Below are 16,524 nucleotides of genomic sequence, written 5' to 3' on the forward strand. Positions count from 1 at the left end.
TGTACCCTTTTTTTCAACACAGAAAACAGAGCCCATAGCCACATTAAGCAGGGGATACTTACATGGGGGCTTCCTGCCTGAGCATATTGACATCACTAGCTTTCATGATTCCTGTCCCAGAGTGTACCCAAGTAGTACAAAGGCTTCTGCTATTCATGTGACAAGAAAACTTTTTAAAATAATTCTCGTTTAATTAGGCAAAGCTATAAACCCATCTATTATTAAATCTAATATTTGTTTAAATGTAAATATACTTAAACCATACCTCCCAACATGACCCATTCCAGGAGGAACAAAATCATCTCTACCTTGATTTACTTCTTAATTAATGATTGGGTACTTATGTAGTATCTGGGCTGCCGATTTTGTGATTGTATGCCTTACCTTAAGGCATACAATTAGATGCGATGCGATTCGATGCGATTTTGCATAGGATTCAATGTTAAGAAGGTCCTGTTCATTTCCCCACTATCCAAGTGGGCATAGAGTAGATTTTATATAGCGTGGCGAGCGCAGCGAGGGGACGCATATTTCTTAAAAAGTATTCTGTGTCCCCTCGCGGGGCTCGCTACGCTCGCCACGCTTCGGGCAGGTTTATATCCAACTCCATGCCCACTTGGATAGTGGGGAAAGGAAAAGGACTCCTTTTTCCCATTGAATTCTATGTTAAAATGGACTCAGACCATTTTAACATTGAATCCTATGGAAAAATCTTGACCATCGCATCGCATACGATTTGGTCGCATGCGATGCGATCCGATTTCTAAATCGGACACCCAGATACTACATAAGTACCAATGATTGCAATAACCTGGTGACGGCAACCTATATTAAGATGGAAGTTCGGATAGAGAGCGTTTTGTCCCTCCTAGAATTGTTCATGTTGGGAGGTGTGCACGATCTAATGTACAAGATGAATGTACATCTGACATTGCCCCCTTCCCTAAGCCTTAATCTGGTCCTTTGTGCCAATGGCATGCCTGTGTTTTTCCAACCACTCCTTGTTAACACCCCCAAATGGACCCTTCCTGTCAATCACTTTGCGAAGGATTCCTTATTGTGCGCATGTACGCAGCGACACCTGCAGACTTGAAACACACTGATGTTCGTGTCCTATATCAAATTCATCAGCAGTCTCCTTGTGCCTCCTAGTAACATTTAATTGCAAATAAAATGCATTTCTCTTTCAATGGTCCTGGTGACACAGCTGACATTGGGATGTAGGAGGGTCTGGAGGAGCCAGGCACCTATGCTAAAAGCTTTGAGAGGTAGGCTCCTCCCACAGCATTCCAGAATCCTCAGTTCCTTTTAGGTACCCGCCGGAGTGGGTGCTATGCTGGGCAGCCAGAAGATTAAGAGATAGTTAGGTGTTTCTATTTTATTAATTTTACACTGTAAGGTAGTCCCAAAATAGAGGGGAGACACTTGGATTAGGAGAATCTGCATACTAGGAGCGGCTACAGGGGGTAGTTTGGTGCCACTTTAACCACAGACCCCGCTGTAGCAGGGACAGATGGTCTTTTCCCTCACTCTGCTTGGCGCCGTCTTGGGAGACGCAGGCTGCGGAGCTGAAACGCTGTATACTGCAGCGTGATTGATTCTCCTGGGCATTGCCATCCCCACTATCCGGAGGAAGTGTCCGGAGGCTTCAGACAGATAAGTACTGGCTAAACATTGACTAAGTACTATTCGTCTGTCATTTTGCACTGTGTGATTATTAATCATGACAGAAAGGCAGTCTGCAGCCTTGGGGGAGGGAGCCCTTAACACATGCAGAGTTTGTGCACTGGTATTAACCCCTGAACAGATGACTCAAGGGGATATGTGCCCTGTTTGCGCAACTGTGAGACCCATGGGTGCTACAACTCAGAGGGTAGAGCAGACAGAACCAGCGCGGGCTACGGCTCTTGGCAGGTCAGTTACTGCTTTAGTGCAGTTGTTGGATAAGCAGAGGGATGAAATGGTGAAATCTCCTAGACCTATGTCATCCTCTCAACATTCTTCTGGCTCCTTTCCATGAACACAATGAGAACCAGTTTTGCTGCAAGTGATGCAGGATACAGCTAAGGGTATCAACAGATTTAATGCACTACTGGATAAGTTTGACAAGGATTCCAAAGTTGCTTCTAAACATTCTCACTCATCTCTCCCTGTATTGGAAGATTCAGGGGAGGAGGGGGAGTGCTGTTATGATGTACCCTGGGAGCAGGGTGATGATGATTTGTCTGTCCCCGGTGTGGAGGATTTGATCTTAGCTGTCAAACAAGCTTTAAGCTTATCTGATGATAACAAAACTCCAGCAAAAGGGGTGTTTAATAGACAGCGTACAGAGGCTGTTACTTTTCCATCAGATGAAGGTTTGCAAGACCTGTTGGAGGGGGCTTGGAAAACGCCCGATAAGAGACTCCAGATGCCTAAAAGGTTTTTGAACCTTTACCCTATGCCAGAGGAGCATGTAAATCTTTGGGAAAAGGTCCCTTTGGTTGGTGCACTGGTGGGGGTGCTGCATTTAAAGACCCTGTTGAAAAAAAAAGCTTGAAGGGAAACTTAAAGCATTTTTTGAAGGTGTGGCGTTTACCATTAGACCTATTATTGCTTCTGCATGGGTTTCTAAGGCTATGATTGTATGGGCAAATGCTATGTGTGTAATGGCACATTCAGACCCAGTGATCTTAATTCTGGCTAAAAAATGAAAGGCTGCAGCAGAGTATAATTTAGAGCAGGCATGTCCAACCTGCGGCCCTCCAGATGTGCTAAAACTTCACATCCCAGCATGCCTTGCCACAATTTGGCTATTAGGGAATGCTAGAATGATGGCAATGCATGCTGGGATGTGTAGTTTTAGCACATCTGGAGGGCCGCAGGTTGGACATGCCTGATTTAGAGGCTGAAGAAGATGCGCTCAAAATGGCTTTCAGTGTTTCTGCGGTCTCTGTGAATGCTAGGAGAGTTCTGTGGCTCAAGGCCTGGGAGGTGGATAATGAGTCCAAAAAGTCCTTAGAAGCGTTGGCTTTTAAAGGGAACCTTCTGTTTGGTTCCAAATTGGAGGACATTATTATACAGGCTACTGGGTGAAAAAGAACCTTTCTGCCTGCCCCTACCGTTAAACAGAAATCAAAATTCTCTGCCTTTCAGTCATCCTTTCATCCCTCCCCTAGAGGAGGTGCGTCCTTTAAAGGACAATCCTACAGAGGAAAATTCCAGTGGGGAAAGGCCCCAAAATCCCACTTTGGTGCTTTCAATAAGAAACAGAGCGCCAAGGAGAGGAAAAATCCTCAGCATGACAACCAGGAGACTCCCCTATCTGTCCTCAGAGTGGGGAGTCGCCTCCTGCAATATTGGAACACTTGGGCCTTATTGGGTCCTGGATGTAGTTTGTCTCCGATACAAGATAAACTTGAGAGGTTTACCACCAAAAAGGTTCTTACCTACACCATTACCAAAAGAGGCACGTTTTAAAAAAAGCCCTTTTGGGGGCTCCTCAGTCTCTTCAGGAAAAAGGTGTGGTGGTCCCTGTACTGCGGGAGGAGAGAAAGAAAGGGTTTTACTCTATTCTTTTCCTAGTACCCAAACCAGACGGATCTTTCAGACCCATTCTGAACTTGGAGTCCAGTCCAAAGGGTAGAGCCTGAAACTGGCAATGTAAGTCTCCTATTGAGAAGCGTAGTAAAGACTGATGGTCCCTGCAGATGGGGATGTGTAAATATGCTTCCTGGATGTCCATTAACGCCAAAAATTCTCCTTGGTCCAGGCTCAATAGAACCGACCTCAGGGACTCAATTTTGGAATGATCCACCCACAGGTGAAGATTTAAAGACTCCAAGTTTCAACTGGCTGACTGCCAGTTTTTGTCAGGAGTGATCTACAGTGCATATCTGTGGGGTTTAAATAACAGAATAAAGGCGCCAATCCCGCCCTGTACCGAGTGGCCCGGGAGCTGTCAGCAATCACCACAGAAGGTGCATGCGGCGGCCGGGGTGTGTGTTACCAAAGCGTCATAGGGAATCCCCGGCTATTGCAGAGATACACACTGCGCCGTCAGTGTGTGAAATGCTTGTAAAGCACAACTGTAGTGGCGGAGAAGTGGGGGCGGGTGCCCGTGCCTGGGGACGTCCCCAAGCACGGCAACCCACCCCCACTCCTCCGCCACTACAGTTGTGCTTCACAAGCACTTCACACACTGATGGCACAGTGTGTATCTCTGCAATAGCCGGGGATTCCCTATGACGCTTTGGTAACACACCCCCTGCCGCCGCCTCCAGAGTCGCACGCACCTTCTGTGCACGTCATCAACACAAGCCAGGGTGCCTCAGTGCGCAACACCATCGGTTCCTATGGAAACAATAACAAACACATTACATACAGTTAAAAACACTGATAAAACAGCAATCAAAAGAATTAAAATATAAAAATGGAAAGTCAAATCTTAGTTTTTAACCTATCCAAGGTACCGTTGTCAACAACAGAGGTAGAGGTCCTGGCAAAAGGACTATCTTTTGTTCCAACTGTCAAAGCAGATGCCTTCCAGTGGAAGGTGGACACATATAAGCTCCATCGGACACTGCGTTTAAAAGAACATTTTGGCAAATCTGCCCCTTCAGCATCAGCTACTGAGAGAGTCGTCTTACCTGATGTTTGATGCATTTGTGTCCCTGATGACGGAGGTAACAGTCTGTGAGAGTGCCGCCTTCTTCCTGCTGGATATATATATATATGTGTGTGTGTGTGTGTTCATTCTAGCACCCGCTATCTTTGAAAACCCATGCAGTTCCTCTTCCCTGCCTGGGGTGTCACTGTCTGCTGTGGTGTTTCTAGCACAGGCCTGGTTTGCATATAAGTGCTGATATACAGAAAACACTGTGCTAGAAGCACTACAGCAGACAGCGACACGCCAGGCAGGGAAGAGGAACTGCATGGGTTTTCAAAGATAGCAGGTGCTGGAATGAACAATATATATAGAGAGAGAGAGATCTCGATATATAGATATATATCTCTAGATATCGAGATAGATAGATAGATAGATAGATAGATAGATAGATAGATAGATATATGAAGCAGGACTCCGGCACTCTGGCTATTATGCTCTCAGGCAATTTTCTTACCCCGGTGCCTTCCTAAGACCTTTTCAGGTCTGTATAGACTTTCAAACTGGCAATAAGGCGTCACTAAGGGTTTTCTTCAGTTGCAAAAAAGCTGAGGAAGGGCAAAGCAGCCCGAAACATGTCGGAATAAATCCGCTTTTTTGCAACTGAAGAAAACCCTGAGTGACGCCTTATTGCCAGTTTGAAAGTCTATAGATATATATAGATAGATATATATAGATATCTATCTATCTATCTATCTCAATTGGATGGTGGCAGTCGCGGATAATAAAAGACACAGGAGCAGGTTTTTGCTGCGCTTAACGTTTCAATTCATATCAGAATTTTCTTCAGAAACTTCTTGAAGAGTTAAGCGCAGCAAAAACCTGCTCCTGTGTCTTTTATTATCCGCGACTGCCACCATCCAATTGATTAATCTCTACCTGCATACTCAGGTATGCATCCGGAGATTGTGACCTTTTGTGGAGTGAGTGCTGATATTTTTGAACGGTCTAGTGTCTGATTGTCCGAAATGCTGGCAGAGAGTGCAACTACATCTCTTTCTCACACATGCACAAACACAGAAGGTGGCAGACTAGCTTTCAAAGCTTTTGCTTTGAGCGGGTTTACTAATATATAATAACGGAATACTAACTAGATTCTTTTAGTCTGCTTTTTCATCTCGTCTGTCTTATGTAGGGCAGTATTAAATGTTTAAACAGATCACATAAAGAGCATGAACTACAGTAGGTAAAGTTTGCAATGTCACTCCACTTATACTAAAGCAGTAACTTTAGTTTCTATCATACTGACCATGAACCCATACTGAAACTGGCATATTTAAAATTTAATTCCTTTAAAATATTTTTTTATATTTGTTCTTCTTTTCAGATCCCAGACTTTCCAGTTTGTAAATTCCTGGACTATGGTGCCTTCTAAAGATTGGTGCCATATCTGCATGTGCCAGTAATATGTGATCCATATCCCACTGCACAGAATCCTAATGGTCAGAATGCTGACAATGCCCCTCCCCCTAGCCCCTAACCTCAGTAGTTACCACAAGGATTCTGTCCATCTGGATGACACTGTCAGCATTCTGACCATTGAGATCACGAGTACTGATAAATTAACTACATCCTAAATGTGGCACTGACCTATACATAGGGTAGACCATTACTACAAAAAATAATGGTCTTCCATGAGGCTGTGCGGATTCATTTAATATGGGAAAACCAACAGAGTCTGTATACAAAGCACAACTGGGCTTTCAGTATTTGAGTTATCTTTCAGTGCATGCAGTCCTTGTGTTGATTCTAGCACCCTGCACCTTTCAAACCCTGTGCAGGTCCTCTTTACTGCAGTATTTAAGTGCTGAAATATAGACCAGAATGTGCGGGATCAGTATGAAATCCCGGCGGTCGAAATACCGATAGCGATAGAGAGACAAAGTGCCGGCTTTGCGGCAGTCGGGATTCCGGCGTCGATATTTCTACCGTCGGGAATGTGACCGCATCCCCTATGTGTTTGAGGCAACAGTGACCGGAAAGAGAATCTGCAAAACTTTTAAAAGGTGCAGGGTACTAGAATGAACACGACAGTCTAATATCAGAATCAGAGTTGCTTGTCTATGGTAAAGTGATTGACTGACAACCTAAATTATAGAAACATAGAACCACTTGGCCCATCTAGTTTACCCCTTTTTTAAACATGTTACCTCAAGCCGTATTTAATAGTTATTTCTCTTTCGTCCAGTCCGGTGACACAGCTCACGATGGGATGTAGGAGGGTCCGCCAGGAGCCAGGCACCTATGCTTCTAATTCTTTGGGAGCAGGCTCCTCCCTACTGCATCCCATAATGCTTCAGTTAGTTTTAGGTGCCCACAGGAGTGGGTGCTATGCTTTGCAGCTGCGTTTTTTTCTTTGGATTTTTTTCAGAATAGTTAGGTTTTTTATTATTTTATTTAATGCACTAGCTAGAGCAGGTTTGCCAGTGTGTCACTTCTCACAGAAGTGCATACACACTGAGAGCGCAGCAGAGGCTGACAGAAGCGCGTCCTGTCAGCTCTGTGTGCAGAGGGACACCTTTTTATTCCCTCTGCACAGCGCTTAGTATCTCTAGGATAGAGACTTTCCTGGGCCCCGGGGCTGTCCTAACCGGCTCCTTGCAGAAGGGGATCTTGGGGGACGGACCCCCCTCAATCTTAAAGGGTTTAGGGATGGAAACGCCAGGGAAGTGAAGTCCCTTACAGGAGTCCGGCGCTGCTGGACAACTTCATTGTGGTCCCACTGAGGGAGGTACAAGGAGGTGAGAGAGACATCTGCGGGAGCGGCTGAAGGGGGAGAAAGCACCATATGGGCTGGTCTCCCTGCTGATGCAGAGACTTGGTCTCTTCCTACCCTGTGCTTGGCGCCTTTTTCACCGTGCTGCGGAGCTGACAGGGTGATTTTTACACAGTCTGCAGTCTCTTCACAGAAGCGCTTCCCTCGCTGATCGCTGACAGGACTACAGCTCAGATAAGTACACTGATACATTGCTCTGTGCGGTGCCTGTTCATTTGCATTGTGTTAAATACATGGCTGAGGGGTACTTCTGCTGCTTTGGAGGAGGTAGCGCTTGACATGTTTATTTACTGGAAAAAGTGTGATGCTAAATTTACATGTGAACATGAGGATCAGGGGGATTTATGCCCATCCTGTGAGGCTGTTCCCTGTGGGTCACGCGCCCCCAGAAAGGAGATAGCTGAACCTGCTTGGGCTTTGGCGCCGGGCAGGTCTATGAATGCTCTTACTGAGGCTTTGAATAGGCAGAAGGATTCCTTAAAAGGGTCTCCTGGCCACTTTACTTAGTCTCAGGTGTCTGGGGGGGTCACTTACCCTGGCTCAGGGGGACCCCATTTTGCTGCAGGCTATGCAGGATACTGCCCAGGGAGTTCATAAAATGACTGCCCTGATGGAGCAGTTTACAAAATCCTCTGAGGAAAGTGTGCTTAGACACCCTGTTTCTACACCACCAATTATACAGGATTTGGATGATGATGGTGGGTGTGAGGAGAACTGGAGTTGGGACATGAGTGATGAAGGTGAGGCTTTAACTTCAGGCATTGAGGATTTGATTGTGGCTGTTAAGCAGACTTTGAATCTTGCAGAGGAGGAAAAGTCTCTTGTGTGTTTAAAAAGAGTCGCAGGGACCCTGTGTGTTTTCCCTCTGATGAGGGAATGTCATCTCTTTTAAATGAGGTAGGAAAGACTCCTGATTGTTGATGGCAAAAAGGTATGCTAATATATATACCCTATGCCAGAGGAACATACCAAATTGTGGGAAAAAGCCCCATTAGTGGATGCATCAGTTGCTAGACTGTCTAAAGCCACTGCCTTGCCGGTCCAGGGGGGTGCTGCCTTTAAGGACCCTGTGGACAAAAAAGTGGAAGGCTGCTTGAAGGCTATTTTTGAAGGCGTGGGTTATACTTTGAGACCCATTATCGCGTCTGCTTGGGTCACAAAAGCCATGATTAAGTGGGCGGAGGAGCTGGCTGGGCTGCTCCACCAAAATTCAGAGGCTTTTATTCTGGCAGAGAAATTGAGATCTGCCGCGGAGTATGTTTGTGAGGCTGGTGAGGAAGGAGCTAAAATGGCATCCAGAGTGTCTGTAACCTCAGTGTCTGCTAGAAGGGCTCTTTGGCTCAAGGCTTGGGAAGCTGATAGTGAGTCTAAGAAGTCCCTTGAAAACTTGCCTTTTAAGGGGGAGTTATTGTTTGGCTCGGAGCTGGAAGCCATTATCAAGCAGGCTACTGGGGGCAAGAGTACTTTTCAGTTCAGCCTCCAAGTTTGGAGTTTTCAAGCCATCCTTTCGGACGCCATTTCGGGGCTGGGCGTCCAACAGAATACAAACTGGCCGTGGCAAATTTCAGACCGGCAGAGGAAAGGCTTCCAAAGGCCGTTTTGGTGCCTTTACAAAAAAGCATGCAGCAAAGGGTGATGACAAGTCCTCTGCATGACGGGGCGGGGACTCCCCGTCCTGTGCTCAGAGTGGGGAGTCGCCTCCTACACTTTCGGGACAGGTGGAGGGAATCCATAGTGGATCCTTGGGTCTTTTCCATCATTTCCAAAGGTTACCGGATAAATCTCAGGGGCATGCAGCCCAAGAGATTTCTTCCTACACCCTTGCCGCGGACAGCATCACTGAGGTCCGCTCTGTTGGGAGCAGCTGTGTCTCTCAAAGAGAAGGGAGTAGTGATTCTGGTTCCCCAGGAGGAGTGAAAACAAGGGTTTTATTCAATCCTGTTCCTAGTCCCCAAGCCAGACGGGTCTTTCAGGCCTATACTAAATTTAAAGTCTTTAAATCTTCACTTGTGGGTAGATCACTTTTCGAATGGAGTCTCTGTGCTCCTGAGCATAGAGCCGGGGGAGTTTCTGGCATCGGTCGATATTCAGGATGCATATCTCCATGTACCCATTTTCAAGGACCACCAAGCTCTCCTAAGGTTTGCAATTGGAGAAGACCATTGGCAGTTTCAGGCACTGCCGTTTGGTTTGGCAACGGCTCCGAGAGTGTTCACAAAGGTGATGGTGGGCATGGCTGCAGCTCTCCATCTAACGGGAATAGTAATTATTCCTTATTTGGACAACCTTTTTTTTCAAGGTGGAGTCGGCGGGAAAACTTCAGGAACACCTGAGTGTTGCGACGCAGTTCTTGCAAGAACAGGGTTGTGTGCTAAACCTTCCCAAATCACATCGAACACCTACACAGAGTCTGCAGTTCCTCTGGGTTATTTTGGACACACACCTTCATAGGGTGTTCTTACCATGCCCCAAAGCAGTGAAGATTCGGCAGATGGTGCTGGCAATTCTCCGGGCCCCTGCATCGACGGTGTGGCAGGGAGTAAGGCTGCTGGGAAACATGGTAGCGGCTTTCGAGACGCTGCAGTTTGCCAGATTCCATTCAAGGTCCTTCCAGTGGAACATACTAGCATGCTGGTCCGGCAATGCCAAGACAATGAAACAGGAGCGGCTAGTCTTGTCTCAGGAAGCAAGAATATCCCTGTAATGGTGGTGACGGATATAGAGACTCTAGCAGATGGAAAAAGGTCCCTTTGCTCCTGGGACTGGTTGGTCATCACGACGGATGCCAGTCTCAGGGGCTGGGGGGCAGTGGTGCTTCACCTGAGATTGCAGGGCCTTTGGTCAGTGGATGAATCCAGTCTTCCCATAAACATACTGGAACTGAGAGCAGTATGGAATGCCTTGTGCCAAGCAGAGGAATTTCCGAAGAGTTTGCCAGTACAAGTACAATCCGACAATGCCACTACAGTGGCATACTTAAATCACCAGGGCGGTACTCGGAGCAAGATGGCGATGGCAGAGATTGTGAGAATCTTCACCTGGGCGGAGGTTCAGGTTCCAGCACTGTCAGCCGTTTTCATTCCGGGGATCCGGAATGTGGAGGCGGACTATCTCAGCAGGGCGGACCTGCTGGAGGGGGAGTGGTCACTCCATCAGGAGGTGTTTCAGAAGATGGTAGACAGATGGGGACTGCCAGACATAGCTCTTATGGCGTCCAGGACCAATTGTCAAGTGCCGAGATTTTGTTCTCGGTCAAGGGATCCCTTGGCTTGGGCAGTGGATGCCATGACAATTCCTTGTTCTTTCAATCTGGTCTACATCTTCCCTCCATTCCCAATGATCTCGAGGGTGTTGAAGAGGATAAAGAACCAGAGAGTATCGGCCATTCTGGTTGCACCAGATTGGCCCAGGAGGTCATGGTACTCGGACATACTGAGATTATCGACGGAATCGTGGCGACTTGCTAAGCCAAGGACCGTTTCTGCACCAGGACCTAGCTCGTCTAAATTTGACGGCGTGGCGTATGAATCCTCCTTGTTGAGAAAAAAGGGGTTTTCAGAAGAGGTCATACAGACCATGCTAAGGGCCAGAAAACCGGTGTCTGCGGCCAATTACCACAGGGTGTGGAGGATCTACATAAGGTGGTGTGAAAGGCAGAGAGTTCATACCTCCAGGTTTAAGGTAGCGAGGCTACTGGAGTTCCTACAGGATCGCCTATCATCGGGGTTAAGTTTGCAGTCTCTGAAGGTGCAAATTTCGGTGCTTTCCATTTTCTTTAAAAAAAGAGTGGCTCTGCTGCCGGAGGTACAAACTTTTTTGCAGGGTGTGGCCAGGATTAAGCCTCCTTACAGGCAGCCGGTTGCACCATGGGACTTGTCTCTTGTTCTGTCCATGCTGCAGAAACCTCCTTTCGAGCCACTGAGATCGGCTTACTTTTTTATTGGCCATTGCTTCGGCTAGGCGTGTGTCAGAACTGGATGCCTTGTCTTGCAAGTCACCATTTTTGATTTTTCATGATGACAGAGCTGTACTCAGGACAGTACCAAAATTTTTACCTATAGTGGTTTCCTCTTTTCATTTGAATCAAGACATTGTGCTCCCAGTTTTTTCCCCGCCTGAGGGAACGAGGAATAGGGACAGTTTGAAAAAGTTGGATGTGGTTCGCGCATTGCGAATCTATATCAGTAGAGTAAAGGATGTTCGCAAATCAGATTTGCTGTTTGTTTTGTACGATGTACATAAGATTGGGTGGCCTGCTTCAAAGCAGACTATAGCCCGCTGGTTGAGATCAACTATTGTGTTTGCCTACTGTAAGGTAGGTAGGCCTGTGCCATCTTGCATATGAGCGGTGAGGCATGGGGCCACGGCGGAGCAGCTGTGCAGGGCAGCCACCTAGGTCCTCTGTTCACACCTTTACAAAATTCTACAGGTTTCATGAGTTCGCGTCAGAGGACGCTTCATTTGGACAGGCAGTTATGAGAACTGGCAGTCTGGCGTACCCTCCCAAAGGACCGGCTCGTGAACGTCCCAATGTGAGCTGTTTCTCCGGACTGGACGAAAGAGAAAAGGGGATTTTTGTAAGAACTTACCGTTCAAACCCCTTTCTCTGAGTCCAGTCCGGTGACACAGCGATCCCTCCCTAATGCTCAGTAAGTTGTACCGTTCATGGTTACCATGTTATGTGTTATAAGTTGCATATATGATGTTCAGGCATTGTACTGAGTTGTGTTTCCTAGTGTGCTGTTGAAGTTTAACTGAAGCATTATGGGATGCAGTAGGGAGGAGCCTGCTCCCAAAGAATTTGAAACATAGGTGCCTGGCTCATGGCGGACTCTCCTACATCCCATCGTGAGCTGTGTCACCAGACTGGACTCAGAGAAAGGGGTTCGAACGGTAAGTTCTTACAAAAATCCCCTTTTCTTTGCAAAGATATCAATATGCCTATCCCAAGCATGTTTAAATTGCTCTACTGTATTTTCCTACCACCTTTGATGGGAGGCTTTTCCAATTATCCACAATCCTTTCTGTGAAGTATTAGTTTTTCCTCATATTGCCCCGGAATCTTCCTCCCTCTAGTTTCAGTGTATGTCCTAGTGTTCTGTTGCACCTCTTTCTGTGAAGAATGTCTTCCTCTTGTACCTTGTTATGATATTTTATATGTTGGTGAAGTTGCGGTGAATATTTTGGCGTCTGTAATATCTGCCAGTTTAGCACAGGGAGAGTCTGAAGGCCCCATCCACTAGTCAGACTTGGACTTTTTTCATCAGATTCAGATGCAACTGCCAAAAAATGGACAAATCTGAGCTCCCTCAGATCAGATGTGCAGCTGAGTCTCCGATCCTCTGGTTGCCCATAGCTACAACCCATGTGAAATAAAACTCCAACCTTCGTAAAGTTCCCCATAAGAAACCAATGGAAATGCTTCCTAAATTTGGCTCTTTTTTATGTTTGGAGTTTCTAGAGCAATAACTGCTTTTAATGCCAGATAACAAGGTTCTCCAAGAGCGTAATTTCAAGATATACATTTTTTGGAAAGACTGTGTACTCTAGCCTACCTTGTCCTTCTTAGATTTTTCAGGTTACTGTTATTTTCAGGACCAGTTTACTGGGGTGCAGATATTTTTACAGGGCATATAGATTCAATTTGTGCCTTCTATAGCTCTGTGGAATAGAACATTAGAATAGAATAGTAATATTCCCTGTGGGATTCCACCTCTCAGCTGTTACATTTGATTGTTTTTGTCAAGTTCATCAACTAAAACCTGGTTTGTCTTCGGCTATTTAAAAAGGTACTGTACTTAGTCTTGAAGGTTTCTCCTTTCCATGAGTATTGAGGTGTCCCTTTTTTTTGATCAAGCCTTCTGTTTTGCCAAATGTGGTTTCCCTGTTTCACATATAAAAAAATATTGTGATTCCAATTTGGACCACATGTTTACAAAAGAAAAAGGCTTTCTTCATCCATTTTTTTGGTAAGGGATGAGTGATTTTTTTGGAGTTGCGTTAAATCATTTTCTGTGTATCCAGTGGGGGACACAGGCTGTCAGCCCTTTGCACCCTTGCTCTTAGTATTATTATTTGATGTTTTGTTAGGATGTTGTCCTTTTCCTTCCTCCCCATCCTATCCTGTGGGCTGTGAATAAACAACATGCTGAACATTTATTGCAGGTGTGGTGTGTAGACGGAAGTAGCTATTGTTCTAGTTAGAATCTAAAATGCCAACACTCCTTCAGCATTACCATATTCCAACATGTTCCCAATGTCCTTTAAAACTGTTTGTTTGTATTTTAAGTACAGTCTCACTTCCTATGCATAATATACACTCCAGATTTCCTGCCAATCATGCGTTTTAATGCAGCCATGTTTCTGCAATGACTCAAAAATCAATATTTTGAGTTCATCCATTGTTCTTGGAAGGCACTCTTGTCATCTATTTTAGCTCTGTTGGCATTCTTTGTGATTTTAATTCCATTTAGTGTGTTTTGTAATGTAACTTTTATTTTCTATTGTGCTTTTTTTTTTCTCTCTTCACTTAAACACAGAGCTGTAACAAAACCGTTCATGAAGACTCCAACCCTGTCTAATCTGGATAAAGTCAACTCTAACAGCTTAGACTTCACACCTGCTGCTACTGAGGTGGCACCAAACAAGCAGCTTGATCTTCCATCAGGGGTTGCCTGCCTCACACCAAGTCCAGCTCCCATTCTGAACATAAACTCTGCCAGCTTCTCCCAGGGTCTGAGCAACCTTCGGATGTACCCCAAATTATCTGGTCTACATCGTAGCATGGAGTCCCTTCCTCTCTCCATCAGTGTCCCGCCTACCCAATATACTGAAGGAGGAGAAGATAACACGCCAGACACCGGCTGGAACGATATCCCTCTTAAGTCGCCTGCACCTGAGGGGTGAGCGTATTTTTATTCTGAAATATCTCATAAATTGTGACACCTTACTTTTAGGTCAGAGATTTATAATGGCAAGAAAGCCACTTAAAAGTAATCACATTTTATTTACTGGTATGTTGTTTGCAGGTCATAAAGTTATTTTTATGTAAGTTTGTTGAACTTTGTTTCTACAGCTCCATCCAGGACAGAAATACATTACCTAAAAAAGGATTGAGGTATGTACTTCTGAGTAAACCAAACTGTAGTATTAAAGTGCCTTAAAAAAAGAACTACTCTTCTCTTACTTAAATATTTTCTCTAAGGTATCCATCACATTCTCAGGATGAACCCAAGGAGAGGCGTCATTCACATACCATTGGGGCAATTCAGGATAATGAAGACTTGTCTCCTCTACCCCCACCTCTCCCACTTACCAATGTGGGAAAACCTCCATTAGCATGCTTGGGTGAGCTTAGGTTTTTGTTTTGTAAATTGATATGATGTTTTAGTTTTATGGATGTCAGGGACCCATCTGATTGTGTTTACAGGATGTGATGGACGGGAACACATTTTTGGTTAGATAAATGCATATTCAGCAATGTTTTGATCTGTATTTTTTTTCTTCCATGGTACTATAAGTCTCAGCAAGGCACCTCTTCTTATTATGTTTTGATTTTAGAGTTTCCATCACAAGCACTTCTTGCCTTTTTCTGTGTGTTTTTAGTTTCTCATCTGCTCTGTCTAATCAGGGTTTGATATCTTTCAGCACATATTGATTAACATTGACATCTTTACCCGGTAACATCACTCAATTTCTGATTAATAAAGTAAAAGGAAGTTCTCCATCTGGTTTTATTGGGGTAATACATTGTAATCTCTGCAACAATTTATTGCCTTGAGCAGGTATTTTGTGCAGTATCTGACTGAGATCTTTGAAAAGCCACGGTGCCTTCTTAATTTCCCACTACTTCATTTAAATGCAAAAAGGCTTGGTTGTGTACCCCTATGTTATTGTCCTTTTTAATTCAGTAGCCAAAACCACAAATTATGTGGCATCTTTGAAAAGAGCTTCATAATAAAATAAGCTGCCTTAAATGCCTCTTAGCTGGCGTTTTAAAAGAGCAATGCACTTGGCGTTTTTTTTTTTTTTTTTAAATCTAACCTTTAACAAGTTTTTAATACCATGTCACCCTTGCCAGGGCAGTTTTTATATTCTTTATTTAAGAATTCAAGAAGTAGTTTTCAGAGTATTTCTATAAGAGTATATAAGCAAAATTATATAAACACATTCTAATACTTTCTTCTGAAAGGCTAAAATCATCTACAGCAGTGTTTTTCAACCACTGTGCCGTGGCACACTAGTGTGCCTTGAGCTGTATTCAAGTGTGCCCCCAGATCTAGAGATGCCCAAATCAGTTTACAGCCCCCACCAGTTCAACTGTTATTTACTGGTCTCTTTTCATTTAAAAGGGCAAATGTATTTTATTTTTGTTACCTGTGGGGTCCAGTGTGATCGTTTTTTTTATATAGGGGCCAATAGGTTTCATTTTTTTCCATGGGGGCCAATGTGTTTTGCCCTGTGGTGATCTCATGGTGTGCCTTGGCAATTTAAAAATCTTATTTAATGTGCCGTAAGGTAAAAAGGTTGAAAATCACTGATCTACAGATTCATCTGCCATATAAACAAAAATTGCCTCAACACACATTTTGCTTGCTTCTTCTGCTTATTTGCTTTCTTCTGCCCATTATTCAGCTGGATACTTTGTGTTGCACTGTATACTTTGTAATGCACACACTGCTGGCTTTGGTAATAATACATTTATACCGCTTTCAGCTCGCAAATAATTACCGGGTACAAGTGACCCATTTCCCGTTCACACTGTAGAGAATGCAGTGCTTGGAGCAGAGCCAGCTCTCAGCGCTGCCTCCTCCTCTGCCCCCGATGACACGCCAACTCCCCGCCGCACCCCCGGATGACGTCAGTGAACCGGCATTATTGCCGGTTTGCTGTGGGGATGTGAACATCCCAAAATGAAGGTTCATGTCAGGACTGACCCTTTACAAAGTCCCAGTGCAAACCTTCATTTTGCGATGTGAAAGCAGCATTAGCTACTTCATACTGAAACTTTCAGCTATAATAATGGTGCACACTGAGCAATACTGTTGAAAGCCACAAGATGGCACAATAAGCTCTTTTATGAGGTCTCCTGACAATAAACGGG

At 44.9% G+C, this 16,524-nt stretch overlaps 1 protein-coding gene across 4 annotated transcripts in view; it reads left to right on the plus strand.

The window, feature by feature from the left end:
• The window catches only part of NAV1 (neuron navigator 1), a 206,624-nt gene that overhangs the window by 119,073 nt on the left and 71,027 nt on the right, over positions 1-16,524 (plus strand). For all 4 annotated transcript variants that reach the window (XM_083173161.1, XM_083173162.1, XM_083173163.1 and 1 more), the window contains 3 exons: positions 13,961-14,323; positions 14,497-14,538; positions 14,626-14,768. In XM_083173161.1, the coding sequence (XP_083029287.1) occupies positions 13,961-14,323; positions 14,497-14,538; positions 14,626-14,768 (548 nt within the window). The remainder of the gene's footprint in view (positions 1-13,960; positions 14,324-14,496; positions 14,539-14,625; positions 14,769-16,524) is intronic.

Source organism: Crinia signifera, chromosome 2 (genome assembly GCF_055691185.1).
Source record: "Crinia signifera chromosome 2, ASM5569118v1, whole genome shotgun sequence".
NCBI lineage: Eukaryota > Metazoa > Chordata > Amphibia > Anura > Myobatrachidae > Crinia > Crinia signifera.